A 17529-nucleotide genomic window follows, 5' to 3' on the forward strand; every position below is an offset into this window, starting at 1 on the left:
ACCTCTCTGGGGTTCTCTCCATGGCAGCCCATGGACACCTCACTGGAAACCCCTTGCCCATCTCCACGCTTCACCTCTAACCTCATGATCTCTACTCACGAGCGCCTGAATGCTCACACCTGACACACTCCCCATGCCAAGCCACTTCTGGACCTCCTCTCTCCCATCCCACCATTATCTCTCTCAACTCCTACCCTGCAGCCTACCAAGCCACTACCCAACTTTTCTGACTCATCCCATTTCCCTCCAGGCTACCCTACTACATAATCCAGACAACATGCCTAACCCTCCCTCAGCACAGGATGTTCCCTCACCCCTGCCTGGTGAATCCATCCTCACCCTCCGTCCTGTTCTCTCCTGATCATTGTTCCTTACACATCTCATCTCATTTCTCACACTCCTACTTTTCTTCTTCCTAAATGATAACCCAATATCACTGCCAACTGACTCCCCAAAATTCACTAGCTGTCCAGATGTCCAAAGACATCAAAACCACTCTGAACAAATCCCACACTCCCAATTACAAGACATAACTAAAGCTGCAGCCATCTCTTCTTTGACACACACTCTCAATGGTCAAGCCCTCACTTGGATCAAGGTCATCCAACAAGTGCTGCCCTAAACTCTACTGATCCTCCTTCAATGCTGCCCACTACTTTCTCAGCTCCTCTCCCCAAAGCCCTCCATTAGCTACAATCCCTCTCGCCACTGATACTCCACTTGCCAATGCTTTACCCCCACTACTGACCGCTTATCCCCTTCACATCCAAGCCCAACCTGGGAAAAGCCAAGTTCCCTCAACATTTCAACACCAACCTCAAACCCTGCTACAGACTGTCCTCCTTGCTATGTGCCAAGAGCCTCCCCAATCATCCATGTTCCTAAAATATTTCAATTCCAGAACCCATCTGAATGCCCCAGGAAAGACTATTCTGATGTAACAAAAGCCTCTCAAATTATGTTCTCCCCAACATAATAAGGCCTGCTTTCGATAACAGTGGTTCTCAGACAGCCAATGGAAATTTCCCTGGCTCCTCTCACGAATTCTCAGACTCTAGACAAGTATCAATCCTTTCAGTTGTATCCTTTTTCATGGGTGCTGGGAATCAAACCTGGGCCTTCTGGAAGATCAATCAGTACCCTTAACTACTGAGCCATCTCTTTAGCCCTGTGTCAGCCCAGGACCACCTCCCCAGATGCTGAGCCCTCCCACATCAATTGCTAATCGAGAAAATGCCCCACAGACTTGCCTATAGGACAATCTGAAGGAGACAATATCTTAACTGATGTTCCCTCTTCCTAGATGACTAGCTTTTGTCAAGTTGACAGAAAACCATTCCTTACATGTAGTGTATGCAAAGGCCTGAACTTTATTCCCAGCACAAACTAGGCATGGTGGTATATATCTGTAGTCACAATATTTAGGAGGTAGAGGTAGGAGATATAAGTTCAAGGTCATCTTCAACTATATAATCTGAGATATATGAGACCCTCTCTCAAAAATATAAAAAACAAAAAGGAAAGAAAAAGAAGCTAGGCATGGAGAGAGAAGTTATCTAGGGCGAATGGCATCACCTCAGAATTTCCCAGTAAAGTGAGACCCAGCTAAGAATTGAACTGTTTTAGAAGATGCCACCCCAGTTACAAAACAAAAACTCTGAAAAGGACAGAGACCGTACCTGCTCCTTCCCTCCCGTCACCGTTTCACTGGTGTGTCCCTCAGAACAGATGTGCTAACCGGTCTCATAGCATCTAACTCTAGTGCTATGGAAAGAAGAGAGGAAAAGAAGAAGGGAGAGGCAGAGGGAGGTGGGGGAGGGGAGAGAAGGGAGAGGGGAGAGGGGAGAGGGGAGGGGAGAGGGGAGGGGAGAGGAGAGGGGGAGAAAGGAGAGGGGAGGGGAGAGGGGAGGCGAGGTCCACAAGGAGGCCTGTGAAGAGGACACGCAGCTTTGCACAAGGAGAGCATACCTGATGAAAACGGTTTTCCCTTCGGTCACATCGGAGGGTAACTTCCTCTTCTTTTTCTTTGAGACTGGAACATCTAATGTAAGCAACAATAAAAAAAACAAGACAAAACAAAACAAAACAAAAAAACTCAAAAAGACAAATGCAAGTCATATGGCAAAGGGCTAACTTCTTAAATATTTCATATAAATTAATTTTTAAAATTTTAAATGGATTAAGAATGTAACAGACTAGATATATTAAAAGATGCTCACACTCTACATATTTAAGAAAAGCTGAGCAGAGGGACTGAGGGTGTAGCCCAGTGGTAGAGTGTGTATTTAACACAAACAAGGACAGAGACTCAACCCACAGCAAGAGAGAGAAAGGGGGGAGGAGGGGCATAAGAAAAAAATTAACCAAAAAAAAAAAAAAAAAAAAAAAAGCCGGGCGGTGGTGGCAGGCACCTTTAATCCCAGCACTTGGGAGGCAGAGGCAGGCAGATTTCTGAGTTCGAGGCCAGTCTGGTCTACAGAGTGAGTTCCAAGATAGCCAGGGCTATACAGAGAAACCCTGTCTCAAAAACAAAAACAAAAAACCCTACTTTTTACTTAAATTGGCAAAACATAAAAGACCAATATAATCCAATGTGGTAAAGGGGTGGAGGAAAAAGTTCTCATATATTGCTGTGGCCACATTCACACACACACACACACATACAAACACACACACTATACTATAACTGCATGTATGTACATGTGTTTCTGCTTATAAATGTATTAAAAATGTTCTCTAGGCATACAGAAACATGATAAAGACTGTCTGTGGGAATGCGGCTTAAGAGGCTAACAATCTGGATGAAGAGGAAACTCACTGCTTTGAAGAGTAAACACTACAGTAGATGTGGTAGCTCATGCTTCGAACCCCAGCACTTGAGACCCCAAGGTATGAAGATCTCAAGTTCAAGTCCAACATGGACTTCACCGTGAGACCCTTTCAAACAAACAAACAAAAAACCTGAGAAACCACTTATATGCTATGTGTATAACACATATGCATATAAACACAAGTTTGTGGGAAAAGAGAGATTACTCTGAGAATTGTTGGACTGGTGGAGAGCTTTGGCTTCTCCATTAAGCTCCTTTGTACTCTATTTTGTAACTTCTTATCTGAGTCCCGTAAGTTTTCAGATTCAAAAAAGAAAATGACAGAAGGCAGATGAATCCAAGTAGTAGGTCTCATTGTATCCTTGAAGTGAGAGCCTTGACTCCATCCTTGGGAATGAAAAAATTGATTTCTTCTGTTTCTTCTGTGGCCAAACCAACATCAGGCTTACAGAAACACAAGCAAGACGGCTGAATATAGACACCCCCTCACAGGGAATCCGTTAACAGACATTTTGCCTTACTTATCTGCAATACAGGGAGCAGCATGGACTTAGTCATAGTTCTACAAGAGCTCCCAGAAGGCCTTATTAGGAAGGGAACCGTGCCTCTCCAACACTCACTCAGTAAGCCTTTAACTGCTAGTTATTATGTTTGGGGAGACCGCAGAGGGAATTGGGGTCAAGGGAAGTTGTGTGGGCAGAGCTCACTCCAGCAGGACTAACTTCCTTAGTAAGGAGGAAGGGAGACCAGAGTTTTGGGGATTTTTTGTTTGTTTTGTTTTGTTCTCCTGGACTCCACATGTGGGTAAAAGCTATTTGCAGCTGGTGAGCAGGTCAGCGCTCGTAAGGCAGAAACAGATAACCCCCAGAACCATGAGGAAGTAAACCTGTCTTACTTGAGCCACAAGTCTGTAGGATTTTGTTCTGGGAGCCCAAGCTGAATTTATAGTCCTTTATCTCATCTCAAGCTCAGAGTTGTTTGTTTAGGTTTTTTTAACTCATTTTATCTATGTATCAACTCAAAAGGTTTGTTTTTGTTTTTTAAAAAAAAACTATTTAGTATGTAAACATGTATTATATCCTGTTTATCCAGTTATTCGACTTAAACAAATGGAAGTGGTAACACCCTCAATATTAAGCCTAGGTTTTAAATTCTCTAAGGAAAACTCTAAATTCTCAATCATTCCAAACAAAGCAAACAATAAAGAAACAAAGGGACTCAGAATGTGGCTCAGGTGGCCAATGACTGGGCAGGACGCATGCAGCCTGGGTTCACGCCCCAGTGTCACATGAAGCAGAGAGAGCAGTGCACACCTGTGATGTGACCCTGGCTCTGGGGTTAGATCTCAGTGATGGCAGCAGGGACAGGTTGAAGGGCATTCTCAACTACATACTGAGTTGAGGGCAGCCTGGGCTATTGGAGACCTGACTCAACAAAGGGGGCAGAGGGAAGCAGAGGCAGAGTCAGCTAGCCGAGAGATTACGCTCGCCGGGTGCACACAGTCCTGTGTTTGAGCCCCAGCACCACATAAGCTGCAGAGGAGGTAGGCAAGGGAACCAGAAGGCCAAGCTTATCCTCAGCACAGCCCAGTCAACGCCAGCCTAGGCTGCATGAGATCCTGACTCCAAAGGGAAGGGGAGGGGAGGGGAAAGGGGATAGAGGGACAGGGAGGGGAGGAAAAGCACTAGAAAAAAATGAAAATGAAGCTTCTCTGTTCCAGAGTTAAAAATTTGATAGAAAACTATTTGCAAGAGGCCTGGGCAGAGCTGGTGTCCATTTGTCGTTAATTTATTCAAAGCTGGAAGGTGTTTAGGAAGATCCCAGCAAACCTTCATCCTCTTGCTCTTCAGTGCTGCTCTCACTGTCCACAGTCCCCTCATAGGAGCTGCCCCCTTCCTCCAGGTCACTGTCCTCGTACGAGTCGTCTTCATCGATGCTTTCCTCGGGAGCTGCTCTCTTGACTGCTCTGCAACAGCACAGTTCAGATCTCGTCATCGGGGCTGCCCCGTAAGCGGCTGCGCTTTCTTACACGTGCCAAGTTCGCAGTGAAGGCAAGAGGAGAAATGCTGTCTTCCCTAGTTCTCGGGATGTGCACATACCTCTTCTGCACACTCACGGGAGAAGCTACTGTTGATTCTCTTTCTTCATCACCATGGTTATCTTCCTCACTATCATCATCTTCTACTTGCTCTTCCACCCTGCAGCTCTTCTTACCTGATTCCTTAGGCTTACGCTCACTGCTTTTCTTTCCACCTGAGGAGGAAGATAAAGGAAGGAATTTGCTTAGTATCTAAAGCAAGATTATTTTAAGAGGAGTAAATAATAACTCAAGTACATACTTTCTTAGGTTTTTCAGGACTTCCTTTTTTTTCTGACTATATAGTCAGACTTCCATTTCTATCAGTTTTACATACTCAGATTCAACTAACCACAGAGCAAAAAAGGTTTTTTAAAATTACTGGCCAGGAGGTGGTGGTGCACGCCTGTAATCCCAGCACTGTGGGAGGCAGAGGCAGGCGGATTTCTGAGTTCGAGGCCAGCCTGGTCTACAGAGTGAGTTCCAGGACAGCCAGGGCTATACAGAGAAACTGTGTCTCGAGAAAAACCAAATCCAAAAAAAAAACAAAAACAAAAAACAAAAACAACAACAACAAAACCTGTATCCATTCTGAATATCTAAATATTCGTTAATATTCCCTGGACAATTCAGAATAACAACTATTATGTAGCTTTGTATTATATTAGGTTGTCAAATAATCTAGTGAGAATTTAAAATGTATGGAAGATGTGGTTTGAATAAAACAATGGTCCCCACTGGCTCATAGGCAGTGGCCTTGCTGGATTAGGTGTGGCTTTCTTGAAGTGTGTCACTAGGGGTGGGCTTTGAGGGCTCAGAGGCTCAACTCCGTTCTTTTCCTGCTGCCTTCGGATCAGGATGCAGGGCTCTCAGCTCCTTCTCCAGCATCGTGCCTACCTGCACGCTGCCATGCTTCCCCCCATGACAATGGACTGAACCTCTGAACTGTAAGCCAGCCCCAATTAAATGTTCGTCTTTGTAAGAGCTGCCAAGGCCATGTGCCTCTTCACAGCAATGGAACCCTAAGACACACGGACTGCATCAATTCTATAGGACTGCTGAGCATGTGAGGGTTTGGGCATCTGAGCAGTCTATGGCTCAATTCCTAACTGACACCAAAAGATGACAGCAAACACTATCAGCAAAAATAAAACAAAACGAAGAACCCAAAGCTGTCACCACCTAGAATAGGTTCTTTTTTCTTGTCCTCATCAGAAGCCTGAATGAAGGTTAACTCGCTCCAGAATCAGAGAAACAGCAACCAAAACTCTTCAAAAAAGCCAGCACTTACATACCACAGCAAGCACATTGCTCACGCTGGCCTCCATGAACTTGAGCTCCGATGTGATTCTCTGAGACTCTGGTGACTTAAAGGCATTGGTTTCTCTCTCTCCCTCTCTCCCCCCCTCTCTTCCTTATTTTAATTTAAAAATGTATTACTTTATGCATATAAAAGTGTTCTGTCTGCATATGTATCTATGTACCAAGAACACGCAGGGCCCTCAGAAGGTAGTAGGTATCAGATCCCCTGGGACTGGAGTTACAGATGTTTGTGAGCTGCCATGTGGGTGGGTGCTGGGGATTGAACTCAGATCCCCTAGAAGAAAAAGCAGAGCTCTTAACTTCTGAGCCCTCCAGCCCTGCCCTCTCTTCTCAGTGTCTTTAGAATGAGGTAAGAACAGAGTGAGGGACATGAACTAAGGCCTCCTCACTCATACCTCAGAAGTGAGCCTACGTTCAGCAACCAGATCACCAGGCAGTCCAATGTCAATTGACAAGCATCCCTGAGCCCACAGAAATCTGGAGGTTTTCAGGGATGCTTTGACTTTCTGGAGGGAGTGGGAGGGACTAATCTCTGCCCTGGGTACTCCAGCTCAACATTCCCATTATAGACTATGACAGGAAAGTTTTGATATACTTTTATCAAAACAAGAACTGTTGAACATGGTGGCATACACCTTTAATCCCACTATTTGGAAGGCAGAGGCAGGCAGATCTCTGGGAGTTTGAAGCCAGACTGGTCTACATAGCAAATTCCAGGACAGCCAGAACTATGTACAGAGACCCTGTCTCAAAAAAAAAAAAAAAAAAAAAATCAAACAAACAAAACAAAACCCCACAGGAGTTCTTTTGGCCCTCCAACCCTCCTACCTGCGCCAACACACCTTACCTGGGGCAGAAGCATGCTGGGCATCTTTGTATTTGTCCTTCGCCACGGCCCAATCCACAGCCACAGTCCGTCCTGTCAACAGAGAGGTGGAATCAGACTCTCTCCCTTTTAATATCTCAACTTCCCGCCCATCGAAAGACAGTAACATATTGGTGGAGACAAAGAAATGCCAATTCTGAGGATCATTGGTTCTTTTGGCTATAAGCTTAGCCTTTAACCACTGAACCATCTCTCCAGCCCAACTATTGGTTCTTAAAGAGAGGCAAGAAGATCTTGAATTCCAGATCAGCCTGGACTACCTTTATCTTGCAAGATACTGCTACAAAACAAATATAAAACTAAAAATGATCCCAGGAGCTCTCTTTAATTAACCTTTTAACAACAGAAATTCCGCTTTTTTTAAACAGCCACTACACTTCAGATAATGAGATAAAGTTGTAAATGTGGGGCTAGCAAAATGGCTCAGTGATAAAGAGCATTGTCTATTCTTCCCGAGGTCCAGAGTTCAATTCCCAGCAACTACATGGGGGCTCACAACCACCTGTAATGGGATCTGATGCCCTCTTCTGGCATGCAGGTATACATGCAGATAGAACACTACTGTACATAAAAATAAATCTCTTTTTAAAAGATGAGTATTTTAAAAATACTTCAAAAAGCAAAAAGCAGACATTCTGGGACAATGGAAATCTTACTCAAAAGTTTGGAAAGAACTAAACTGACCCTTCCATCAGCCCACCTGAGACTACCAAGAGTAGGTTAACAGCCCACGGGTATTGATGAATAGTGGCCCAACCAGAAGACAGGAATGTAGGCATTAACCCATGTTATTAGCAGCTTTGTCCAGGATAGTCACTAGGAACTCCAAAAGACACACCAAATGTGAAAAGGACTCCTGGCATGAGATCTTTCAAGGTTAGCCTAAGATTAAATAATAGATATTTTTACCAAAAATTGTAGTGTGGTGGTGCATAATTGTAATCCCAGGACTAGAAGGCAGCAGAAAGATCAGATGTTCAAGGCCATACTTGGCTATTTAGGGAACTCTAGGCTACCCTGGGCTATATGAGCTAGCATTTTAGCAATGAGATCCAAAGCAGCAGAAATATCTTTTGAACATACCAAAAAAAATGTGGTTACTGTGCTAATTCACTCAAGCACCACAAACAACAAGGTCATGGTATGAGTGTACAAGACCTACCTTTTATCTCTTTCATATTCGCGCCTTTGAGAGCTTTTCCTGCTTCAAGGAGGTTTTTGAACTGAATAAAAGCAAAACCACGCATCTTTCCATCTGTGAACAAATGTACAAAAAGGTTAGAGGCAGTAGTGGGGAACACAGAACAGGAAGACTGTAGTAACTCAGGTTGACAAGATAGGCCACAGCCTGCCAATCAGCCAGGAGATCCCTGCCCCAAAGCAACAGTTACTATCCCTGTAACTCCAGCTGGAGGAAAGCACAGTGAGGCAACCAGAGGTAACTAGTGCAAATCTAAGTCAGAGCTCCCTAAAAATGTTTCCAAGGGAGTAGCGCCAGCACCTGGGCTTTCCTACTTGTCAAGTATGCCAGGCAATTTGCAAAGATTATATTGTCTTGGGCCACAAAGAACATAGCAAACAATTTATTTCCAGTTCAATAATATGGAAAAAGTCACATTAAATTATCTTCATCTAGCAGGATTATGGTGGCACATGCCTTTAAAAGAAGGCAGTCAGATCTCTGTAAGCCTGAGGCCAGCCTGGTCTACAGAGTGAGTTCCAGGACAGTCAATAATACTGTCTTGAAAACAAACAAACAAACAAACAAAGACAACAACAAAAATAAATAAAAGCCAATTATCTTCAATAAGTGGAGATGCACAAGCACCTGGCTTCCTTGGGATATTCACTTCCAGAACAGTCCCATAGTGCGTAAACACTGCTTTCAAGTCATCTTCTGAACACTACAGCCGGGAGGAGAAAAAGGAAAATGACAACTATTACCACAGGGAAGATGTGAAACATCACCTGCTAAGCTCATTTTCTACAACGCGTCTGTATACTTTCATTCCTTTCTGTTAAGATTTTATGATTAGAACAGCAAACAATTATGGACAGATGACAGCTTACTTTGTATCTAAGAAGTCAAAAAGAAAAAGAAAAAAAAAAAGCTAGAATGGTGTTCCACACCTGTCATCTCAGCACTCAGGAGAAAGTGAGGTTAAAGGGCTATCCTCGGCTAGAAAGTTGAGATGTACATGAACTACAAGAGAAAACTGAAGACCAAGTCCAAGTCTCACTCAAAAAGGTAAGGAGAAAGGTTAAGCACACACAGTCCTTTTCTTAGTAGTAGCTTCTTCCAAAGGAAAGCATCTATTTTCACACTCATGAGTTTAGTAACTTCTTTTAAATCTTATTTATCTATTTACTAATTTATGTTTATTTATTTAAGGGGGGCACGGGACACAACACATGCTCATTACAAGCTCATGTGCCTGGAAATCAGAGGACATCTTGCAATGGTCAGTATTCCTCTACCATGTGGGACCCAGGGATCAAACTCAGGTTAAAGGTTTGACAGCAAGAACCTTTAGCTGCTGAGCCCTTAATAAACAGGTCCATTTTCCAATTCGGCAGGCTAGGATTTATTTCCCAAAAGAATGTTGCCCATTCTTGGTAGAGTTCTCTCACGGCATGGTAAGCATGCCTTGGTTCCAGCATCCTTTAGAACACACGCTTCGTTCCATCACTCACCTTAAAGCTGAGGTTCCGGATAATTAATCTGGCTTTCTTATCTGCCACTTTGGCCTTTTTGTGCTTTGGCTCCTTCTTTGGGGATTCTGAATTTTCTAAAAAGTGAGAGACATGGGATAAGTTTGCAACTCATTTCTAGGACAGACATAAATGAAGAAGGTACCAATACAGACAGCATTGCCATGAGGTTAAGTCTGCAATATCCAGGAACCAGATTTTGCAGACAGAGGTGCAAGCAAATAACTATCAAGGCATACCAGAGGAGTTTTGGCAACAAAAAGAAAACTAGGGGGCTCAAGTTCTGGAAACTCTCTCCCAGCTCTCTGATCTGGAATTTTCAGCATCTTCCTAACCCGTGCAGAATTTCTAGAAACTCACCATTTTTCCTTGTTTCCTTGGACTTAGTCTTCAGTTTTTTCTTGGCAACAGTCACGTTGATCTTGCAACCGTCAAAGGTAGTGATCTCCTTGAGGGCCCTCTGAACGTCTTCCAGCATGGAGAAAGTCACGTAGCCAAAGCCTCGGCATGCTTTACTCCCTAGAACAAGGCACAAAGGAAGAGAACTGGAGTGAAAGGACAGAGGCTCCCAAGTCAAGAGCACTGAATCAAGTCATCAACGTTTAAGCCAGCATGTGTTCTACCCTGCCACCCAGTGAGCCACCACAGAGATAACGAGTCTCCATCAGAGGCTCATTCTCCACATTGAGAACTGTTAATCTGCCTCTTGCTTCCAATTCAATGTCCCCTGTTATCCTCTTCTTACCCCAGCCCTGATGATCTTAAGATTATGGTCCAGTCATGATATACACTAGGCCTTCACAAAATAATTCAACGTGTAACAATGAATGATCACCAGAAAGGGTAGGAAAAATACATATGGGAGATATGGAAACCCAGATAACACGGTCTTCTCTTAGAAGACATTAACAATAAGTAAGGCCCTGAAAAAAAAGAACCTCAATAAATAAATAAGTAAACAAAAAAACAGACCATGGTTTAAGCCTCTAGGTATGGTTACCATCATACCATCAATACCTTGGCATTAAAGTACCAAATTAAATATTTCCAAAGAAGGAATAAATCCCTGGCCTCATTTTAACTTCAGAACACTCCAACCTAGGTAAAACAAGTATAACCATCCCTTTGTTCCAAGGAATAATTTGAGATAGAGAGATAAATGAATGTCAAAACAGTGTTAAGAACTAAGTTAAGGGGCTGGAGAGACGGCTCCATGGTTAAGAGTACTAACTCCTCTTCCACAGGCCTGGGGTTCCCTTCCCAGTACCTAAATGGTGGCCCACAACCACCTGTAACTCCAGTCCCAGGGGACCCAATGACCTCTTCTGGCCTCCAAGGTCAGCTGGGCACCAGAGCACCAGACACACAGGGTACCCAGGCAAAATACCCATGCGCATAAAATTAAGAAATGAAATCAAATGTTTAAAAATTTATTTATTTTCTGTATATGAGTACACTGTAGCTGTCTTCAGACAGACCAGAAGTGGGCATCGAATCCCATTACAGATAGTAGTGAGCCACCATGTGGTTGCTGGGAATTGAACTTGAGACCTCTGGAAGAGCAGTCAGTGCTCTTTACTACTGAGGCATGTCTTTATCCCAAGAAAGTAATTTTTAAAAGAGGGAGATTAATAGTAAAACCTTAATTTCTTGCGTGCACCATGTGTGGATACACACACACACACCAATGGAGATGTCTGCCCATGGCCTGAAGACGACACCATATGCTCTGCTTCCCTTTCAAATACACTTAAACCTCCTCCAGAGGACACGAGATATAACACAGGAGTCATTTGTATAGACTGGTTGTACGGCTGATACATGGCACCAGAAAACAAATGGAGACATGAATGTTAGGGGAGGTTCTGTCACTAAGGTCCTGTTCCCCAATTGGTTCTTGACTTATCAATAAAGAAGGCAGAGTGGGGGGCAATTGCTGGATGGAAGGTACAGGTGGGACTTCTGGATCCCAAGAGGAAAAGGAGACACAGGGAAAGAGAGAGGGGCTTTTCTGCCATGCTTTGGAAAGAGAAGAAAGCAGCAGTCATGATGTCAGGTCTCAGGGCAGCTAGGGCCTGCAGCCTCTGCTACAGGCCAGGGATGTTGGTGGGGGCTAGCTGATGAAAGCCACTAAGTTTAGGGCAAAGGAAGAGAGGGAGATGATAAATTGATAAGGGCACACATTTCCAGGCAGGAGGTATCTGCACCCACCAATTGGGCTTAGAGGCAAGTTCTAAAGGTAATGGAACAGTGTGTGTGTCTTTTATCCAAGGATTCAAGGGCCTCGGGAGTGGGCTGGTAACTCACCCCGCCCAAGAGCAAAGGTGGGTAAGAAAGAGAAGCTGGCAGCACAGACCCCAGAGCTAGGTGGGGAGGGACAAAAGGGAACCGGGAGGGGCTGGAGTGTGGCAGATTGAAGACTGGTTTCTTTTCTCTTAGAACTTCTCACAAAAGCCTTATCTTTCAGAAAACAAAAAATCAAGACTCTCTCCCTTCTCAATAAGTATAATAAAAACAAAGCTGCTCAGTTGTGAAGTTTAGCGCCCAAATAAAGGCATATATAATAACTGTGTTTCCACGAAGGGCTGCCACACATATTCAGAACCCTCACAATCATAAGAAGTGCCATGCCAACCCCATTACAAAACACCCCACCTCGCCTCTGGAGTGCAACACCTGTTTCTAGTACACCTCACTCATTTTTCTTAAAAGGGGTATGAGAGATTATAAAGATTTAGACAAAGAACAACACCTGGTTTAAGTAAGGGAACGCAAAACTTATATTCCACAGACATGGGCTGGCATTTGTCTTAAGGCTTTGGCAACTTCTCCAATCCACCATGTTAGGCTACAGTAAATGAGGGTGGTCTTTGGCATCACTTGTAAACAGTATTAATGTCTCCATTACACCTCCAGCAGCAATGCCTTCCTTGGCTATGGTGGTGGGTTATGAGTGAAGCAGAATCTTGAATGGGCCTGAACTCTGTCCTTTTTAATTAATGTTTCTTTCTTGTTTTGTTTTTTGAGACAGAGTCTTATATAACCCAAGTTGGCTTCAACTTCCCAATCCTCCTGCCTCTACTACCAAGTGCTGGGATTACAGTCAGATACTACCACTCCTGGCACATTAGTGTTGTAACATTCATTTACTTATGTGTGTGCAAAGGTATGGGAACATGACAGGAGTTGATTCTTTCTGTCCATCGGGTAGCGTGGGTCTTGGGCTCTCTTTTCTCAATGCTCTTGTGAGAGTTGGACATATTCTATTCTGCTGCCAAATCTTTCATTTTATCTGTCTCTCAATTAGATATCACTTTCAAACATGGGTGCTTCCTTCTACAAACTAACTTTACCATTATTGTTTGGGATTAAAGGTGTGTGCTAAAGTTAAGCCACACAACTAGAAATAGGATTTTCTAGTAAACAACACACAATCTGGGGATTCAGTGTGAGCCAATATCCTGCCACACCTTCATTCACTTCCTCATCACCCTGGCCACCATGCTCCCTTCTCATACAAGGACACACTTGCTTTAATATCTTCAAGATTGCTGCTTCCTGAATCTAGACTGTTCTATCTCCTAGTTCTTAGTTCACTCTCTTGGAACAGGGCTTCCATAGCCACCCTACCCACACACACATTCCCCCTTTTGACTTTTCTCCTTGGCATAAATTTATCACCATTATCAACACACAAGTTTGGTTTTTTACTGGCTGTCTTTCAAACCATAAGTATATGAGAACAGAGTCTCTGAGTCAGTGATTTAGTGTCACACATCTGTTGTATCCTAAGGGCAGGCAGCAATGTTCTGAAACAGTTGGCATCCAAGAAGTATTTGCGAAATAGATAAATGTACAGCATGTGCTAATCAAATTGAGTCCTCTCATTTGCCATACCAACTTCAAACCATTAAATGTCTTTAAAGATTATATTCCTTTATTTTAAAAATGGGATTAAGGTTCTTTGTCCTATAAGATTGTTGAGAACATTAAATAAGTTAACCTATGTCAAACTAAAGACCCTTCTGGCCTAGCAATCAGCGGACTCTCAATAATCCATACTGGTGCTTTATTAAATATTACTTTGGGTTGTTTATTTGAGACAGGGTCCCGCTATCGAATCCAAACTGTCCTGAACTTGCTATTATATAGACCGGGCTGTCCTCGAATTCCCAGCAATCCTTCTGCCACAGCCTTCCCAAATGCTGGGATTACTACCATTACCCCAGGCTAATGGGTTTGCGTTTGAACTTCTGAACACGCGTAATAAAGGGGAAGACGTAATAGAAACGTTGAGTGTTTTGGCTTTCATAAATCAACCTTATTGGCCAATCTACAGCTGTGCCGGTTTAGAAAAGAATGTTAGCTCCCGGTCCCGTACTTTTGGAGAGAGCAAAGAACTAGCCGGGTTGGCTCACGTCATTAATCGGAGGATTCAGGAGGCAGAAGCATAAGAGCTCCTGGTAGCGAATTCGAGGCCACTTTGGGCTACAGAGCGAGAGCCTTGTCTCAAAATAAACAGATCATAACTTTATAGCTCCCTGAATTCGACCTGTTCCAGCTCCCAGGAGCACACGCCCTCTCCACATCCCACTCCTTCCTTACCTTTCTCTGTCACCACGAAGCACTGCTTCACCGGACCCACCTGACTGAACAGCTCTTCCAGCTGATCACTGCGAGCCGAGGGCGGAAGACGGCCCACGAATAAAGTCAGACCGGCCATGAGACCGAAAAACAAGCGTATGAGGCCACGAGCGAACCACACCGCCTCAAGCGACTCCTGGGATGCGCTCTGGCAGGAAGCCGGCGCCAAGTTGCCGGGAAATTCAGGAAGTACTCGTTGCTCAAAAGAGTCCGGGAGGAAACTCAGACTGGAAGGAATAGTTCCGGAAAGAAAAATGACGTCCTGGGGGCGGAGCTTCTTGAGCGACGGTCTATGTGCAGTTCCAGCACCGCCCCCGCCACTGGGGGAAACTTGACATCAACAGCTTACCCTCTCTTAAAATCTTTCATTTAGGAACTCGACCCCAAATTCACCAAAGCAGGCAGAAGTCATTTTCCCCCTAAGCCTGCCCTCATCTGACATAGAGTGGGTGTTCAATAAGTTTTTTCTGAAGAGTTGCCGCATATCACGCAGAAAAAAAAACCACACATGCAAAACGTCATAGACACAAGCATGTAACATGCACAATTTGACCAATTCACATGTCCTCAGAAAACATGAGACAAAATGCCACCTGGCCTCTGAGGCAAACTGTATCTACTAAAATCCCCATAGAACAAATACTACGTACGAAATCATATTTTCAATTCTTACTTATTGAGTTCCTACTCACATATTAGGGGTAAAATTCGCTGCCGAAAAAAAGGCATGATATCTGCCTTCAGGTAAAAGAGAGTCTGGAATGAGAGACGAAAAATCTTACAAAATCTCTGCGAGATCACATCAGAACCCACCCAAGCCAAACATAACGCCCAGTTCTATGCACAGACCTAGAACACTGCTGCCCAGAGACAGAATACCGTGCTTGCAGAATACCTTGCTGCAAAAAGTACCCGAGGCACTTTTAAAGTTTTTACTTTTAAATTACAACAGCTTGGTAGGTAAAAAATACCACAAAGGATGAAAGTGAAAACTCCCAAGAGCCATCTATCCATATTCAATATGATGGATGGGTGGATGGATGGGTGGGTGGATGGATGGGTGGATGGATGGATGGATGGATGGGTGGGTGGATGGATGGGTGGATGGGTGGATGGATGGGTGGGTGGGTCATGTATGGGTAGATGGGTGGGTGGGTGGATGGATGGGTGGATGGGTGGCTGATGGGTGGGTGGATGGATGGATGGGTGGGTGGATGGGTGGCTGATGGGTGGGTGGATGGATGGATGGGTTCGTGGGTGGATGGGTGGGTGATGGGTGGGTGGATGGGTGGGTGGATGGGTGGATGGATGGATGGGTGGATGGGTGGATGGGTGGATGGGTGGATGGGTGGGTGATGGGTGGGTGGATGGGTGGGTGGATGGGTGGATGGGATGGGTGGGTGGGTGGGTGGATGGGTGGATGGGTGGGTGGATGGGTGGATGGATTGGTGGGTGGGTGGGTGGATGGGTGGGTGGATGGATGGGTGGATGGGTGGATGGGTGGGTAATGGGTAGGTGGATGGGTGGATGGATGGATGGATGGATGGATGGGTGGATGGGTGGCTGATGGGTGGGTGGATGGATGGATGGGTGGGTGGGTGGATGGGTGGGTGGATGGGTGGATGAATGAGTGGGTGGATGCGTGGGTGGATGGATGGGTGGGTGGATGGTGACTTGTTGGTTGTAATGGCGGGAGGGGTGCACCAAACATGATATTTATGAAGTCCTAGCAGGCTTCAAATAATTAGTATGTGCTTTTGGAAAAAGAACCCCTACCACAGTTTTATTTTAAATAGGTAAATCAGAAGAAAAGGCACTGAAATACAAAATAGATTGCCAAGGCAATCCTGTCTTACATAAAAAGTAAAATCTGCAAAAGAAATAGAATCTTTTAAACAAAATTGGTTTGGAATTCCACATCCTCCTCCTTAAAAATTAGTTATATTCTCAAATACAAACTTGTGTTGGGGGACCTAGTCATAGCTGCAGTAGATAAAGGGGAAAGAATTTAATATCCATTTGTTATCCTCCTCTCCCTAAAAAAAAAGTTCTAAATACCCAAAGACCAATTTTTCCTTAAAGGACAAAGACTGAACTGTTTCCCTACATCCAGCAGGGGGCAGCAAATAGCCATGGTCAGAGTTCTGTGTCCCTCAGACCGCACAGGAAAACCAAGCCTTTCCATCTTCCCCTTTATTCAGATGAGGATCCCCTATCTGTCTCCTGCCTCCTCCCCTTCTATCCATGCATATAGGAAGGGCATATGGTTCTTCAGCCAAGAATATTTGCCCATCCATCTACTCGGGACTCATGCAGTGTTCTTTATTAAATAGCCAGAGTCATGGAACCCTGCAAGGCAGCTTCCAAGGGAAATAAAGTACAGACCTACCCTCATCCATCACTGCATTAAAGCCGAGAGGAAGGGAGAAAAGCCTGAGCTGCTCTTAGCCAGGCTTCCTCGGGCCCCGCCCCCACCTCCACTCCTCACTCTCGCCTCGAGCTGCGCCTTCTATAAGAGTGGATAGTTCTTCTCCCCACCTCTCGCAACTGTAATAACCGCTGTGCTATGACTCTTCTATAGGCTTGACTTTCCCCTGCAAGTTCCAAACTATCAAACATTCGTGGTCTGTTTCCTTCTCTTGCCTTTTTACTCTCATCCCCTGATATATTTTGAGCCTTCAACAAATATTTTTAAGAGAGTAGATGAATTCATGAATGAAAGTTTACCTCTCAGACCCTCTAAGTACCAATATTGAAACTGTAGGATGTGTGCATTAGGATACAGCTCTATTCCTGCTGAGAAGCCTGCTTTGGGTAAGAGATAAGGCTCAAGATTAAATGTGGGGCTGGCTAAAGTCTCCCCTTCTTTGTGTGTGAAAGGGCTAGGGTTTTTTTTTTTTAAGATTTATTTTCGTTTTTATTTGTAGGGGTGTGTGCATAAGAGGGGTGTCCATGAAGGACAAAAGAGATCATCAGATCACCTTGGTTAAAAGCTAACAGTGATTGTGAGTAAGTCAATGTGGGCACCGGAAACTCAGGTGTTTCCCCCCCCCCTC

At 44.4% G+C, this 17529-nt stretch overlaps 1 protein-coding gene across 1 annotated transcript in view; it reads right to left on the reverse strand.

The window, feature by feature from the left end:
- Positions 1–14698, reverse strand: part of Rbm28 (RNA binding motif protein 28) — a 37685-nt gene extending 22987 nt beyond the window's left edge. The window contains exons 1-9 of the mRNA XM_052173335.1: positions 14435–14698; positions 10190–10348; positions 9812–9906; positions 8946–9021; positions 8280–8372; positions 7079–7150; positions 4931–5084; positions 4661–4797; positions 1969–2041 (exon numbers count right to left, since the gene is read on the reverse strand). Coding sequence (XP_052029295.1) covers positions 1969–2041; positions 4661–4797; positions 4931–5084; positions 7079–7150; positions 8280–8372; positions 8946–9021; positions 9812–9906; positions 10190–10348; positions 14435–14552 — 977 coding nt within the window. The 5' untranslated portion in view covers positions 14553–14698. The remainder of the gene's footprint in view (positions 1–1968; positions 2042–4660; positions 4798–4930; positions 5085–7078; positions 7151–8279; positions 8373–8945; positions 9022–9811; positions 9907–10189; positions 10349–14434) is intronic.
- Positions 14699–17529: the final 2831 nt, after the last annotated feature.

This window comes from Apodemus sylvaticus, chromosome 2 (genome assembly GCF_947179515.1).
Source record: "Apodemus sylvaticus chromosome 2, mApoSyl1.1, whole genome shotgun sequence".
Taxonomy (NCBI): domain Eukaryota; kingdom Metazoa; phylum Chordata; class Mammalia; order Rodentia; family Muridae; genus Apodemus; species Apodemus sylvaticus.